Source organism: Aspergillus brasiliensis, assembly GCF_001889945.1.
Source record: "Aspergillus brasiliensis CBS 101740 unplaced genomic scaffold ASPBRscaffold_3, whole genome shotgun sequence".
Lineage (NCBI taxonomy): Eukaryota > Fungi > Ascomycota > Eurotiomycetes > Eurotiales > Aspergillaceae > Aspergillus > Aspergillus brasiliensis.
The window spans coordinates 3,543,498-3,558,358 of NW_027137444.1; the positions used below are offsets into that span (position 1 = coordinate 3,543,498).

The following is a 14,861-nucleotide window of genomic DNA, read 5'->3' on the forward strand; positions in this document are numbered from 1 at the left end:
AGCCCAACGCGGGGCTCGAACCCGCAGCCTTGAGATTAAGAGTCTCACGCTCTACCGATTGAGCTAGCCGGGCTTGCTCGTTGAAGAACGTTTTCAATTTAAAGCTTATCAGCCTAGCACAAATAAGGAGGGATAGTAGTCAAATATCACCCTGCGCCTATTGAGAATCCTTCAAGCCAAGAGCAGTCTCTTTGAACGCATGACGCGGTCAGCTCGTCAATACAAATACATCTTTATGAATTCCATATTCCTACGACCTGTTTATGTCACCTGCTGCTAGAAACACTTGCCTGATATCGTCGACGGTAACCTGTCATGAGCGTATAGAATGTCAAAAGACATCATCTGTCCCTCAGATATGTATTCTTTTCATACTAGCAATTATGCTCCATAACCGCCTATGGACAGTCGGAGACAGAGTACATATATGGTAGAACGTACCACTCCAAGAGAAAGCCGAAAATGATGATATATGGGAAGCCGGGATCTATAATACTCGAACAGTATCTGTGCAGAGAAGGAGTGCGTCTCTCTCATCCAAATAAACGGCTAGGGATGTATGCAACAAGAGCGATTTTCACGGGTATGTAACGAAAAGAGATTGCAAGAACCCACAGAGCATGTAAAGTGATGGACCGTAGAATCATGAGTGCCACATAGAACCACATACTAGGTTCATGGACCACTCTCAGAATGCATAGCAACTAAACCTCGACCCAGCATATACCCAACGCGCTGTTAGTTACTCCTATTGTTCGCCGAAACCGAAAGCATATCAACAAGTACAAGGCCAGAATAAACGTGACACTAGAGAACGATGAAAACGAAGTAGGTAGAATTCAGTTGGTTGCCCGGAGAGCGCGTAGCCTAGCATCCAACCCATCCTCAAGTTCAGCGTCGACTTGTTTGGGAGCCTTAACCTCTTCCTTAGGAGCAGCAGCAGCATCCTGCTCCAAAGCCATCCGGAGATCCACCCCGGCGTCATCAGCAAGTTGTTCCATCAGGCGATCCACATCGGCTTCACCCTCTGCGCCATTTTCCTGCAAAGAGACCCCCTGTGCAACATCCTCGATCGCACTGCTAGCAATCTTGAAATCCTCGGAGCGGGCCAGGAAGTTGTTCGCATGGGAAACTAAGCTCTCGAGATTCACACTCTTGGAGGCAGCATCCAAGCCTCGTGATGCCAACGCGAGTGTTCGAGACGTGTCCCGAGTGCTCTGCGCAGCCTTGAGTTCGTTGATGATAACGTCTGCTCGGGCGGCCTCCGCCTTGAGGGTCACTTGTCTGCGTTTCTCTCGTACGGCAGAAGCGGCATGAATGCGGGCGATCTGAAATTCGCGGTTTTTCATGGCCTTATCAGCCTTGGCCTTCTCGGATTTGAAGGTCGCTTCGGCCCGGGCGGCCTCCTTTTTCAGTCGATTAGAGTGTAGCTAAATTCAAGGCAATGATAATATTAGCCGACTGATCATTATCCAAACGGAGGGTGGCGCCGATGAATGGGTTGATACGGAAAGGATGCCGAAAAGAGAGGGGAATAATGGGGCCTACCTTGACATTGGTGCGAGCTTCGAAGATAGGATCCTTCCGAACCATTTTGTCCTAGAACCGAGGGGGGGCAGGGGGCAGTAACGTAAACTGGACTGGGCGCGCAAGGAAATATATGTAGAAAGTGAGACTTCAGCGCATGGGAAAGATATGAGGGTTGGGAACAAAAGTTAGGGAGCGGGAGGCAACATCCAGCCCCGACGGACAGACAGTCTAGATGGGAGGGCGGGGGACTGCGTGGCAACGTCATCCCGATCGCCGTATCCGCTGCGCGCGGAGACAATGGCCTCAAATGACAAGTCTCACCGCTGATGCCTAAGAAATCAACATCAAACTACAAGATGATGCCGAGATGATTTCTACGTCAGGGATATCCGGGTTTACTTTTGTCTACGGTCTATCGCAAACTAGAGGGGAAAAAAAAAAAATGCAAATATGATAAGCAGGCAATTAACTGCTGTATTGGAATCTAGAATAGAATTATAGAAAGGAATTTGAGATAATTTACAGCCGGAACCTCAACTGTGCTTGCCCATAAGGAGAGACGTCAACGCCTCTTGGGTGCTTCGTGAACTCCATGAACTCCGTGTACTCCTTCGAGACTTGCCAATATTACTTCGCCGTCCAGTAGTTTTCGCTGATTTCAAACCGCTCAAGATTCGTTTGCGTCGTCCCGGCTTTTCGAGTAGGTCTATCGTCCACGCCAAGGTCAACAAGGACTCCCAGCTCCATTGGACTCCGTTACCATCGATGGCCGATGCATCTCCCTGGCGAAACTGCTCGCTAACAGCCAGCTGCAATGCCCTGCCCGTCGCATCGCGAAGTGGACGCGCCAAGGCTGGGTTGCACGCTAGAAGTCTGGCGAGAAGTCTCGTCCGGAAGACCGTGGGGCGGCTCGATGCCTTCGAAGCCAACAGATTCGGGGTCGAAATCAACCATAGAATCAAATGGAAATGCTGATAGATCTCCTCCGTCGAGAACGTCAAAGGCGAACCCGTCTTCAAGGACTGAAGAATCTGACCCAACGGGTGAATCAACGTTGAATAGGCGGTGGAAGTCATCGTCAGAAAGAGGAGCTGCAAGATCATCGGCAGCGTGAGGTTCAGGGTTTGAGCCGACGTCAAAGAGAGAGAGGGCACTTCCTTCTCCTTCGAGTCCAGCGACGGACACTGCAGGTCGCACAACACCGCTGCAGGATGTTGTGTCACGTCGGAGGACTCAGCCAGAGTGGAAGGCCTCAAGGTAGGGGAGTAATCGGTGATCGAGGGTGTGGGGAAAGGAATCCGCTCAAGAGGGATTTCGTCGCGCTCTTGTTTGAACAGGGTGGGGGTGAGGGTGGGAGAAGCTGAGACGGGGGAGCCGGGCTTGGGAGTGTTGCCGCGGGAGCCCCGGACCTCAGCAGATAGTTGAGCGATTTGTTGGTTTAAGCGATTGTTCTCAGCCTCCATCTGGGATAGCCGTTGCAGAAGGAACTGGTTCTGTTGTTCCATCTGGATCTTCTCATTTTCCAACTTCTCCATTTCGAGCCTCTTGCGCTCGCGCGATGTTTGTGCTGCCGCACGATTACGAAGAACGCGCTCGATACGACGTTGCTCTTTTTCATCTTCAGTCTTGGCCCGTTTCCTTTTATGTAAAATTAGCATCATGTACATGGTATAGTAGATATGAGTCTAGTTGGAAGCAATGGATGTCTTACCTCGGGGGCAAGTTAGTCTTCGGGACTGGCAATTCCTGGCCCCATGACTTTCTCTTCTTCACAGGCTTCTTATCTTCCGTCTTGGTCTCCCCTGCCTTCATCGACGAGTCATCTAGCGACGTGTCCGCCGGGGACACTGTCAACAATGGCAACTCAGGCGTCGGGGAGCCGGCGAGAGAGTCGACTGGAGAAAATGCTTCTTCCATTATTGCAAGCGTGACAGTTGATTGATCTTTTGACCGTCGATCAATCGATTTACTATGAGCCTTATCTTAACCGTACTGCAAGGGCGAACGGTGGTGTAGGTCGACACAGCTTGTTGTGGAGAAGGTGTGTGGTAGCTTGCTTTGATCACGTCTGATTGCCCGTGTCACAGGAACACAGGCCACGGTGTCATAACAGGGGAAGCTGGGGGGGCCAGGCCTGGCCAAAAGGGTGCCTGGGGTCAAGTGTACCAGACAACAAGAAGGATGGGGCCAAGAAGGACAGGTGTCCTTAACAACCAGAGAACAATAAAAAGATGAGAGTGAGGACGATTTCCTGATCGACTCAAGAGAGCTGGGGGAGTGAGCGACTCTTTAAAAGGCCAACGTGGTCAGATCAGGCCGCCTCCCTGCAAGTAAGGGGGCGGAGTCATCGTCGTCAGCCAAGTTCCGGTAACCATTACAGACCCATTACGCCCCTGTGCAATGTCCGGTTGGGTGAATGTGCCCCGATTGACAGTACGGTAAAATACTGCAGACACCATGGTTCCTAGTAACTTTAACACAGTGACTACGGAGTACACTAAGCATAGCATTGCTTGGGAGGGAGGGACTGCGAAGGGTGAAGGGTGAAGGGTGAATGGGTGAAAGGGGGAGATGCTGCTGCTGCTGCTGCTGCTCCAATGTTTCCCCCTGCCACAATCTCCCCCCTTCTGGCCCCATATTCACAACTTCCGTCTCAAAGCCCTCTTTACCTGCGACAGTCTCGCTCTCCAGGTGGAACCCATTCCCTTCCCCCCTCCCCGTGGCCTCCCTGCGCCCCTCTTGTGGTCTCAAACTCGCAATCTTGCGGATCATAGATAGATAGTACGGAGTAGATGATTGCCGGACTCTACTCCATAGTGATACCACTTGTTCTAGTCCAATTCCCCACGGTGATTATTCTTCCGATGCTGCCTGTGCCATTTTTATCTCCCGCACAGCCTCTCGTTGAACTTTGAAGCAGCCGCCCCCCGTTGTGTTCACCCCCACCCCTCCCCCTTCTTCCAATGTCTTACTTCCTCTGGCAATTAAATCCGTAAGCTGAGTAAGTAGTATTAATAGTGCACTACATACAACCGTTGCTTTTATCTCTGGTGTAGTGCGTTCTAGTCATTGCTCTTGGTCTCTGTAAGGGTTTATTTCAATTGATGTTGTCATTACCATTCATTCTCACATTCATTCAAGTGTGAATTGCGTCTAGACTTTCTTATTGTGCACCACTTTTTGAGTGTGGCATCCAGGGCTAAGGTCGAAGAGTCTCCAGGGGGCGAGGGCCTCGTGGTTGGCTACCTTCATTGGTGGCAGACCACAGTGAATTCGTGGAACCTGATCCACCGTGGCGCCATTCTTGGAACTCGGCCGTCGAGACCTCCCTTTGGGGTCTGGAACTGCTAGGCTATCTATTCAATTTCCCGCAGATTCCTTGACTGTTTGGGTTAGCGGGTGGAATGTACCAGAAACACTGAGGTCTCGACGGAGTAATTATTGCGCATACTCGGGCCATGGTCTGATATCCAAAAGAATTAACCCCGTCGGTCTCCCTTAGCCGTGTTAAATGACATTTGACTGGTGTATATTTCAATATTAGCTCAGAGGCAATATAGACAAACACTTATTGAGCCTTGAGAGACAGGGAGGGTGGGGAGGACGGGCGGAGTGGGAGCAAAAAGCATCCCGTAGTTATTTTAGTATCGCTTCTAGAAGTTGTTATTCATGCACCAGCCCTGTCAGCCAGCCCCCTTCGCGCTTTGTTGCACCCCGTCGGAACGTAGGAATGGTGGAAGAATGATGGCATGCCGTTCTGCGTTATCCCGCGTGTGAAAACAATGTTATACTCGCCAACAACCACTGTTTTTCCCCCTTCCCTATCCAAGAGTAGGGTTGAATCTATCTATTTTCTTTTCTTCTGGTCTCTTTTTACGGTGTCCGTTAACTAGGTGAGGACAGCTAGCTGACAAACTCATGTGTAACCGTGGGAATAATATATGCCTAAGTAAAATAGTAAAAAATAGTGGATGTAACAAATCGATAGCCCAAAGATAACGCCCATGCCAGTCACGACTCGTGATTGAATCATAGCAAGATGCAAATTTTCGAAGTCACCAGGCGGCACCTCGTCTCGCCTCCTGGTTTGCACTCCAACGCGGTCCCGCAGCATTTCATCTATAACGTGACATCCATCGTATCATCACCGGCATCAATAGCACCTTGGTTCTCCGGATCTGGTGCAACCACACCTCGTCCTCTGCCTGCAAGCAATTCCCGCCTGACCTCAGGGCCAATATCCTTGTGCCCACGGACCAAAAGCAAATCCAAGAGTGCCTCACGCTGATCCTCGGTGATATCATTGCGGTAGCGTTGGGCAAACACCAGCAGGGACTGGTGCCAAAGGACAGGAAGCTTGTAAACCTTATTGGCTTCACGGGATCCATCGGTCATCATGGCATCATTGTCGGTAGCACGGAAGCGCAGGAAATGGAAAACAAGGGCGTCAATCACCTTGTAGGGAAGCGCATACTTCTTCTCCAGGAAAACGCGAATGAACATGTTCACTGCACCGGTACTTTCCAGGGAGCGCAAGGACTGTTCAGCGGCGAGATCACACATGCGGAGTAATGCTGCAGCAGAATGCAAGACCGGGATTGAGACACGTGCAATGACAGAAGAGACGATGTGAGCTTCTCGGAGTGTGCAGGTTCCGCTTGAAACCAGGGGGAAGAGTAGGCCCTTGAAGAAACAGGCGGGCTTGTATAGCGCTTTCTTCAACGCATTGTAGGTGTGAACATTGAGCTTCTTGGTCTCGTGGATTTCCTCCCGAACACGGTCAAGGAGCACTGTCGAGATGAACTCCTGTGCGACTGCTGGCTTCGACGAAATGAAGATTCTGGTACCGGCATAGACAGCATTGGCCGTCCAGGACTCTGGTCGCGTGATATCGAGAAGCGTAGGCCAGTTGGGCACGGAAGGAAGGATCTTGAAGGGCTTCGGGAGAGGTCCAGACTTGTAGCGAGAAAGTATCATGCCGACCCTTTGTTTTTTCTTCGATTAGCCTTGCGTGAACCGCAGCACGGCGCAACCCACACTTACTTTTCATATACCTCCACCGCTTTCGCGGGTATTTGAACAGCATCTTCCGGTAGTCCACCACCCTGAATGAAGGGCCCGCCGCTCTCTCCGCCCTGCTTCGCTTCGTGCTCCGCGATCTTCTCCAAAATGAGATCGGCTAGGTTCCTGGTCTGACCTTCGGCTTCTGGCCCGCTGGGATTGAATATCGGGTCTTCGTCGCCTGCAGGAATAAACTTGTTGAACATATCCAGGTCATCGGGGTCGACCTCCTGCTCGGCATATCAGCAAAGGTAAATTTTAGACCCAAAGGTCCGGTGACATACGACTTCCTCGATTTCCTCCTCGTCGTCCCATTGGTCGTCTTGGAATTTTTCGTCGTCTGAAAAGGCCTCGTCGCCTTCCAGGCGAGATTCAAAATCGAAGGCTGCGTTCGTCTTATCGGCGGCCGCGCCTGCTGTGGCCCTTTGTTCTTCAGCATCCTCTTCGGCCAGTTCCTGTCCGATTTGCAGGATCTTCCGGGACATCTTCGCATCAACGAAGCGCTCCCCATCTTCCTGGTCGTCTTCCTGGCGAGACTTCCGATTGGACTTTTTGGTCGACTGAGTCCTCAGATGACCAGAGGTCATATAATCCTCAGCTAGAGGATTGTGCCGGCGAGCAGCGGCGGAGCGAGAGGATGTTGCCTTGGGCATGGTAACGGTGCCCCTTTGGACGTATGTGTATTAATCCGAGAATCGTATGATATCAAACGCCACCAGCTAGCACCTAATCCACCAAATCACCGGATAATAGGCACTGCGTACGTGGATCGTCTCTCTCTCGGGTATCAACCTCCAGGAAAATGTGTGTAAATTTCTAGGTCATGTGATTCAAATTTTTTGTCGAGCTCTTTTTTTTGGCGTCGCCAAAGCGGAGCCGGCTCTCACCGCTTTGTATAGTCTGCTTTCTATTGGTTCAAAGTGCTTACCGCCTTTACCCCTCTTATCTCGGGGCACCACTCGGCCCTCGAGACCTGCCGGCAATACCGTGACTGACCGCCTTGGAATCGGCGACAAGATTGCTTTCCGCTCGTCGCATGCAACTTGCGCAATAAACAACAGGCATGTGATGCAGGAGGGGCCTCACAGCTTGCAAGAAGAGTTCAATCGATAGCTATTTGATTCTATACAGCTTCCCAAATTATTTGTTTACAGTTTAGCTTATACATTCAACTGGCTAAATTGTGTCGTGTCGACAGAAGCCCTTTTGGTGAGTCCCAAGGCACCCCGATACTCACTTCCGCGCTTCTGCGCTTCTCACTCCCCAACTATTTCATGATGCTCCGACCATAGCACATCTGGTACCTTCAATAGCCGTTGAAGAACCAGGCCCCAGTTCTGCAATTAGCATACGAAGGCAACTCTAGATTCGCTAGCTCTATATATGATTCTGACCTTTTGTTACTTTTTCCACAGGCGTTACCTGCGACCCTGGGCCATCTTTGATACTGTAACACCAATAGCAACACTTCTGCTCATCACACATAAGGCTTCTGATCGCTCTGGATAGAGCCGTTTTACTCCGAGACCTGTACATTCGGCTCGATAGAGTTGTGGCAGCAATATTAACAGCTAACTTGCGCTGACGTTGCTGATACCGAATCATATGTGGAATTCACACCGGATTGTTGGGCTCTCGCATTGAATCTTGCTCTAGTTAGGTCAACTCAACAATGGCTTCCACACAGCCAGCTGGCTCTTCTGCGCCATCGTCTAATCTGAACTCTCCGGTCTTGCCTCCTGGAGGGACACCATTCTTTGCTGGTTCCTTACCCGACTCCAACGCAAGATCTTCTCCTATACCTGCTAGTAATGCCCCTGCGCAAGCTGATGGATCGAAATCGAAGCGCACAAAACGTGATAGCCGCAAAAAGCGTGAAGCCAAGGGCTTGGATCAGGAAAGCATGCCACCGAAGAAGCGAACAGTTGCTGTCCAAAATACTGCACTTCCCAGCTCAGATCTCAGCATACTAAGGCCGCTTTTGCTGGCAGAGCCTCGCTCATCCGATCTGTTACCCCCACAACCACGGCAACTGAACTTTGTCAACCGAAAAACATCAGATGTTATCGGTCAAAGCTGGGACTTCTTTGAGATTGTCGATAAGCTCACCAATAAAAACGGATTCCGTTATAGCTATGCCATAGCCGATCCAAGCTTTCCACATATAAAATACCGCCAGACTGACGTTCAGCCCTACCACGCCCGATTTAGCTTCGAAGACTCTCCAGCTGCCATACTCTTCAGTAAGGACGCTCTCGCAGTTACCTCGAACGAACCTTGGCATACTGCACGCGCCAATGTCTGTGCGCGAGAGGGATCCTATTACTACGAAGCTCGCATTGTCAGTGGTGTTGTGAATGATTCATCAGCTCCCTCTTCCAATGGCAATGGAAGCTTACCGTCAAGGGGGCACGTGCGACTTGGTTTCGCACGAAGGGAGGCAGACCTCGATGCCAACGTTGGCGTTGACTGTTATGGCTACGGTATCCGTGACGTGAATGGCGAGGTCGTCAACCGCATGCGGTGTGAATATTTCTTTCCAAAAGGCGAATCCATCCGTGAGGGCGATGTTATCGGCCTTCTAATCACTCTCCCGCCACTGTCTCTCCACAAGAAAGTTGTTGAGGGAACTTATGAGTCGAATGCGGATGGCGAGGTATCAACACCAAGCTCAGAAGCCCCGTCAGTCACGAATATAATTCGTGACCGCATTCCTTTCCACTACAAATCAGACTTCTGTTGGCAACAATCGAACGTGTTTCCAACGAAACAGCTACGCGACTACGCATTCAACCTCAAAGAAACCCCTACGTTTGGGCCGCCATCTCCGTTCAATGCCGAGGATGCATCCTTGCGGACTCTACCCGGTTCAAGCATTACAATATACAAGAACGGTGTAAAGATGGGCACACCGTTTGAAGAGCTGTATGCTTTCTTGCCACCGGCTAGCCGACTCGCCAATGGCACGAACAACTTGGGCATTGGCGAGCGCGAGAATGCAGATGACGGAATGATCGGTTACTACCCTGCTGTTAGCTGCTACGGCGGAGGCGCGGTCGAGTGCCGCTTCGAAGGGCCATGGTGGGTGGGCCCACCAACTCATACGGACAATGGCGAGCCAGTTCGAGGAATTGGCGAACGATTTAATGAACAGATAGTGGAAGATGTTATTGCCGATATCGTGGACGAGGTTGAGGCGATGTGCGTCTGGGGAGGAGTAGACGGCAACGTTGTCAACAATGCAGAGCTCGATGGTTCTGGAACTGGAGCAGTTGGTGGCTCCGAGGTGTTGAAAGGTGGTGTCAGTGCGGCTTATGAGTCTGCTGCTACTCCTCTAGTTGCGGATGGTCAGAGTGAGGCTGCTGCTAATACTGGCAATGGCAACGAAGCGGGGAGCGTCATGGACCTAGATCCAGGCCAGACCACGCTTGAGGACGCCTCGAGCGCCGATGCTCCGGTTCCAGCAGCATCCACGACTACAATACCCGACGCGGTAACCGGAGATGGGGATGTTGAAATGTCTTGACCACCATACCGTCAATGCCTCGCCCTCTTTTTGCGTGATCATGCCTAGGGTCCCTGAGCCAGTCTGCTACAGCAGCCTTGCCTTATTCGTGGTTGGTGTTAGGATGATCCACCTGTGACAAGGGCGTTATACAGGACTAACAGACGTTATATCGCGACCTCGAAATCTGTACAGGTATACAGAATGTGCTAGTCTACAATAGTCCCTTTTCTTTGCGGTTTGCATCTTTAGCTCTTCTCAGGCTGCGAAGGTTGTCATACGAATTACAGCGACAATTAAGTAAATGGCGCGCAATTTCCTATTCTATACATTTCAAGCTGTATACAGACAAGTGGTCTGGGGCGCTGCGCGATCCCTGTTATTCTATCCCAAATCATGCCTTGAAAGGTTTCTTGGTCGATGAAATTGGCCAGTTGGCGTAGAGAGGCAGGTATGCAGGCCGGGTTAGTGGGGTCCCGGAAGGCTGTAACGTCTCTGACGAATCAAAGGACGAATAACGTAACTAGTGTACGGCCGCGCCGGCCACCTAGTACACCGCCCAACGCGTTTCTAGAATGAAGCTATTCAAACAACAATTCTATTAGTAAAGTCTGCATATTATTACTTATTACGGAGTTTGGAACTGATTTCTTTTAGGAATGATTGTATGGCACTTGCTGCAGTGGAAAGGTATATATACACAGGTAATTAAGATTCTATTCTCTCTAATTTAAATCTAATTTAGCTACTGTATTTTATCTCTTACTTTCTAGATTGAGATACTTTCTTTAAAAACTAGCTGCTACTTTCGTACTTCTTTAAAGCTTTAATAATAAATAGAATCCTGTTCTCCTGTTTCTCTATATCTTTTGATACTTCAGACTGTTTTGGTGGCATGGTTGTATATAGAAACGCGTTGGGCGGTGTACTAGGTGGCCGGCGCGGGCAGGTGGCTGGTGCGGGCATATACTACGTTAAATGCTAAAAGTACGCAAAACGACGAACTAGTATATAATTGATGATAGACGTCTATAATCGGAGTCAGGGGTATCCGCGTGTTTGGAGACAAAATTCTTCAGAGGTGCCTGCCCTCAAGCAGCTCGGCAACCTTCAACACAAGCTCATCATCACCGTATTGGCCAATAATCTGGATTCCAGCCAAATCACCATCCTCAGCGTCACCCGCGCTTTCTGTAGTAACTGGCACAGATATGGCCGGAAGGCCGGCCAGACTGGCAGGCACAGTAAAAACATCATTTGTATATGCCTCCAAGGGCGAGCTCGTCGCATCGGGTCCTATAAGGCTTGAAATGCATGGTGGCGATGACGGCGCTGTCGGGCAAATGAGAACGTCTACTCCGGCGTCTGCGGATTCCGACTTTGTTCCCATTTGCGAAGAAATCAATGGTTGGCACGCCCTGAATGCGGCGTTGAAGTCGTGTTGAACAAGGCGGCGAACCCGCTGGGCTTGAATAAAATAGTTATCCATAGCATCAGCGCTCAAGCTGAACGCCCCGAGCAATATGCGTCTCTTGACTTCGGAGCCGAGCCCTTCACCTCGTGTTTTCGCATATAGATAACTTTCTGACGATGCATTTCCATCGGGTGCTTCGGGGCGACTCCCGTACCTGACGCCATCATACTTTGCTAAATTCGAGGATGCCTCAGCAGGCGCGAGTACATAATATGCCGACAAGGCGAGTTTAGTGGTTGGAAGGGAGACTGTTTGAATGCTGTGGCCCTGTCGCCGCAAATAGGCCAGAGAGCGAGACCACGCATGTCGCGCAGATGAAGACAACTCTGATATGTTGTACTCAAGAGGGACTCCTATCCTGAGGGGGGAGTTTGCCCGAGAGGCTAATGCAGGCATTCTAAGATGTGAATCAATCCGTGACCGACTGGAGGGGGAAAGGTTAGTGGGATCGCGTGAATCATGCTTGTTCACGACACCTATGTCCCGAATACAAGTTAGCGAGTCGAGACGTAGTCTGACGGGGAAATCCGACAAAGTCAGGACATACCGAAGACATGGCGAACGCTAGCCACGTCTCTTCCAAGCACTCCGACCGTATCCAGTGAATTGGCATACGCAACCACCCCCCAGCGAGAGATCAGCCCATAAGAAGGCTTGAAGCCGACCGTTCCCGTATATGCGGCGGGCAATCGCACTGAGCCGCCTGTATCAGTTCCCAACGCCCTATAAAAGTTCCAGCAACGTTAGTCCAAGCCGTTACTCTTTGTGTGATTCAAGGCTGATCCGGAGAGTCGCATACGCGTAACACTGGGCTGTCGCAACAGCAACTGCACTTCCACCCGAACTACCGCCGGCTGAGAGATTCTCTGCATCGTGGCCACGGCGCGAGCTTCTGACAGGACCAAAGCTTGAATGAATAGAGTGAGAGCCCATTCCAAATTCGTCAAGATTAGCTTTCCCGGCGACAATGGCCCCTGCATCCTCCAATTGTTGAACAACCGTCGCATTAAACGGACTGACGAATTTGTTTAAGGCGTTTGAAGCGCATGTTGTCGGAAGATCGCGTGTGCATATATTGTCCTTGACGGCGACCAATCGGCCATCTACCTCGGATTTTGGCGTACCTATTTGGCAAACAGATTTGGTCAGCTCTGAGTAAAGCGAGAAATAGTTTCAATGCAGCCTTCACACTCACCCCGGGTGCGCCGCGCATCCGCATCTCTCACACGTTCCAACCATTGACCTGACTGATGTAGGGTGGTGATCAGCGCATTTAGAGCCGCATGAGAGCCCTGATTCGCCAAGCACTTCTCGGCTTCGCGCAGGAGCGACATTGAGGTCTGTAGCAGTATAGGCAATGGAAGCCTTCTAGAAACAGTTTAATTAATTGATCGATTGATTCCATGCGGCGGACATCCCCGCGGGCGGTGAATGAGACAGGGCGGTGAGTGCTCTCAAGCTATGGTAACATACTGTACGATACCATACCGGTACTCTGGAGCTTCTCGAGGAGCTCCAGCTTCAGCTGAGTATAGGAACTTGACGTAGTAGATGAGGGCCAAGCTCACTGCCGCACACTTAAGACTGGCAAAGATTTGAACTAGCAGCAGAGTCCCTAGCATCCGTCTGTCCTTGCCCGTAAACTTCCGGTGAGAAACATCATCTCCCCCCCTATCAATCCAGAGGGCCAAAAGGAATACCCGAATCGGCGTCTTCACCTCCGTCGGCCCGAGGGGTGCAGGGACGACGTCATCAGGAATTTCCTCGCGACCGCATCGTTGTGAAGACCTCATCCTCTCTTCCTCTCTCTCCACCAGTATCATTTGGCTACCAGTATATACTGTTCACAATGATTTCTGGGGGCGTGATTCAGTCCGTGGTGAGGGCTTCCGGAAGCCACACTGCGTGCTCCATCAGAACTGGAGCTGCATCGCAATTAGCTTCAGTGAGCAGGCGCCAATTGCGAGGAGTATATCCTCATACTCAGCTTGGGGGTAAAAGATGGATTTCAGTCTACGGGTATACACAATCGAAGGCTCTTATCTACTCGCGCTACGGGGAGCCAAAGGACGTCCTGCAGTGAGTCTTTGCACCGCGTCGAATCCTACAATTCAGTGACTCGGCTACTGCACATGGGGACAAGGCATCTGACGGCTATCTAGGCTTCACAAGCACTCCATCTCCGCTCCTCATGGTACTCAGGTCAACCTTCGGCTGCTCGCTGCGCCGCTGAACCCTGCCGACGTGAATCAGATCCAGGGAGTATACCCGAGCAAGCCACCATTCCAATCGACACTCGGTACGCAGGAACCATCCGCTGTTGCTGGAAATGAGGGCGCATTCGAGGTCTTGTCCACCGGATCTGGAGTGAAAAACCTCAGCAAGGGTGACTGGGTTGTCATGAAGCAAACTGGACAGGGCACTTGGCGTACTCACGCTCAGCTGGATGAATCGCAGTTGATCAAGATCGAAAACAAGGACGGCTTGACCCCGCTTCAGATCAGCACTGTTAGCGTCAACCCAGTAACCGCTTACCGCATGATCAAAGACTTTTGCGACTGGGACTGGATGCGTGCCGGAGAGCACTGGTTGATTCAGAACGGGGCAAACAGCGGCGTTGGACGCGCTGCTATTCAACTTGCGCGAGAGTGGGGTATCAAGACCCTCAACGTCGTCCGGGAACGGAAGACTCCGGAGGAGACAGAAGCTCTGAAGAAAGAACTCGCAGATCTCGGTGCGACTGCGGTAGTCACAGAGGCCGAGTTGCTTTCAGGCGAATTCAGAAACATTGTGCATGAGCTTACGCACAAAGGGAAGGAGCCCATCCGCCTAGCGTTGAACTGTGTGGGTGGAAAGAGTGCCACCGCACTGGCAAAAACACTTGCACCAGGTTCGCATCTGGTCACGTACGGGGCTATGTCGAAGCAGCCGGTTTCTCTGCCGTCGGGATTGTTGATCTTCAAGAACCTCGTTTTCGATGGCTTCTGGGTTAGCAAATGGGGCGACAAGAACCCGCAGCTCAAGGAGAACACCATCAATGATGTACTGCAGTTGACACGGGCTGGTAGATTCAAGGATATCCCTGTCGAGGAGTTCAAGTGGAAATGGGACACGGAGGGCTCCGAGCTTGTAGCAGGCGTGCAGGAAACCCTCAGCGGCTACCGCAGCGGCAAGGGCTTGCTCAAGTACGAGGAACAGGAATGAACTAGGTGAAGTGTAATCTTCTAGCTCGGGTGTTAACAATCAATTCGATTCTGTACAGTACGATTTCTTAACTGTCGAAAGACTTCG

General features: G+C 51.1%; 6 protein-coding genes and 1 non-coding gene across 7 annotated transcripts; 2 read left to right on the forward strand and 5 right to left on the reverse strand.

Moving 5' to 3' along the window:
* ASPBRDRAFT_t78 lies at positions 1-73 on the reverse strand. Its single transcript has one exon. It is a non-coding gene; the product is annotated as a tRNA-Lys (tRNA).
* Positions 74-839: 766 nt separating this feature from the next.
* On the reverse strand, positions 840-1,593 carry ASPBRDRAFT_120035 (putative SNF7 family protein Fti1/Did2; the record flags this gene model as incomplete). The annotated part of the gene is made up of 2 exons (XM_067617314.1): positions 840-1,430; positions 1,549-1,593. The coding sequence occupies 2 exons, from the start codon at positions 1,591-1,593 to the stop codon at positions 840-842; spliced, it is 636 nt and encodes a 211-aa protein (XP_067482625.1).
* Positions 1,594-2,063: 470 nt separating this feature from the next.
* hacA (transcription factor HAC1) lies at positions 2,064-3,784 on the reverse strand (the record flags this gene model as incomplete). The annotated part of the gene is made up of 2 exons (XM_067629212.1): positions 3,242-3,784; positions 2,064-3,168 (listed from the first exon to the last, which is right to left on the reverse strand). The coding sequence occupies exons 1-2, from the start codon at positions 3,445-3,447 to the stop codon at positions 2,064-2,066; spliced, it is 1,311 nt and encodes a 436-aa protein (XP_067482626.1). The 5' UTR covers positions 3,448-3,784.
* A 1,682-nt stretch (positions 3,785-5,466) lies between these two features.
* On the reverse strand, positions 5,467-7,408 carry ASPBRDRAFT_40674 (snoRNA-binding rRNA-processing protein ENP1). The gene is made up of 3 exons (XM_067624408.1): positions 6,876-7,408; positions 6,574-6,821; positions 5,467-6,514 (listed from the first exon to the last, which is right to left on the reverse strand). The coding sequence occupies exons 1-3, from the start codon at positions 7,242-7,244 to the stop codon at positions 5,650-5,652; spliced, it is 1,482 nt and encodes a 493-aa protein (XP_067482627.1). The 5' UTR covers positions 7,245-7,408; the 3' UTR covers positions 5,467-5,649.
* An 855-nt stretch (positions 7,409-8,263) lies between these two features.
* ASPBRDRAFT_119244 (SPRY domain-containing protein) lies at positions 8,264-10,117 on the forward strand (the record flags this gene model as incomplete). Its single annotated transcript, XM_067617235.1, has 1 exon — positions 8,264-10,117. One exon carries the CDS (start codon positions 8,264-8,266, stop codon positions 10,115-10,117), a length of 1,854 nt encoding a protein of 617 aa, XP_067482628.1.
* Positions 10,118-11,171: 1,054 nt separating this feature from the next.
* ASPBRDRAFT_120103 (glutamyl-tRNA(Gln) amidotransferase subunit HER2) lies at positions 11,172-12,904 on the reverse strand (the record flags this gene model as incomplete). The annotated part of the gene is made up of 4 exons (XM_067617320.1): positions 11,172-12,046; positions 12,118-12,293; positions 12,370-12,694; positions 12,766-12,904. The coding sequence occupies 4 exons, from the start codon at positions 12,902-12,904 to the stop codon at positions 11,172-11,174; spliced, it is 1,515 nt and encodes a 504-aa protein (XP_067482629.1).
* A 515-nt stretch (positions 12,905-13,419) lies between these two features.
* Positions 13,420-14,774, forward strand: ASPBRDRAFT_28319 (enoyl-[acyl-carrier-protein] reductase; the record flags this gene model as incomplete). The annotated part of the gene is made up of 2 exons (XM_067622495.1): positions 13,420-13,649; positions 13,733-14,774. 2 exons carry the CDS (start codon positions 13,420-13,422, stop codon positions 14,772-14,774), a joined length of 1,272 nt encoding a protein of 423 aa, XP_067482630.1.
* Positions 14,775-14,861: the final 87 nt, after the last annotated feature.

What these genes read in the sequence shown, in the direction of transcription:
- ASPBRDRAFT_40674 (XM_067624408.1), bottom strand. Translation starts at nt 7,244, where the DNA reads ATGCCCAAGGCAACATCCTCTCGCTCCGCCGCTGCTCGCCGGCACAAT. An exon ending in AGGAGGAAATCGAGGAAGTC is followed by an intron (nt 6,822 to 6,875) that starts GTATGTCACCGG and finishes TATGCCGAGCAG; the next exon opens with GAGGTCGACCCCGATGACCT. An exon ending in GCGGTGGAGGTATATGAAAA is followed by an intron (nt 6,515 to 6,573) that starts GTAAGTGTGGGT and finishes GAAAAAACAAAG; the next exon opens with GGTCGGCATGATACTTTCTC.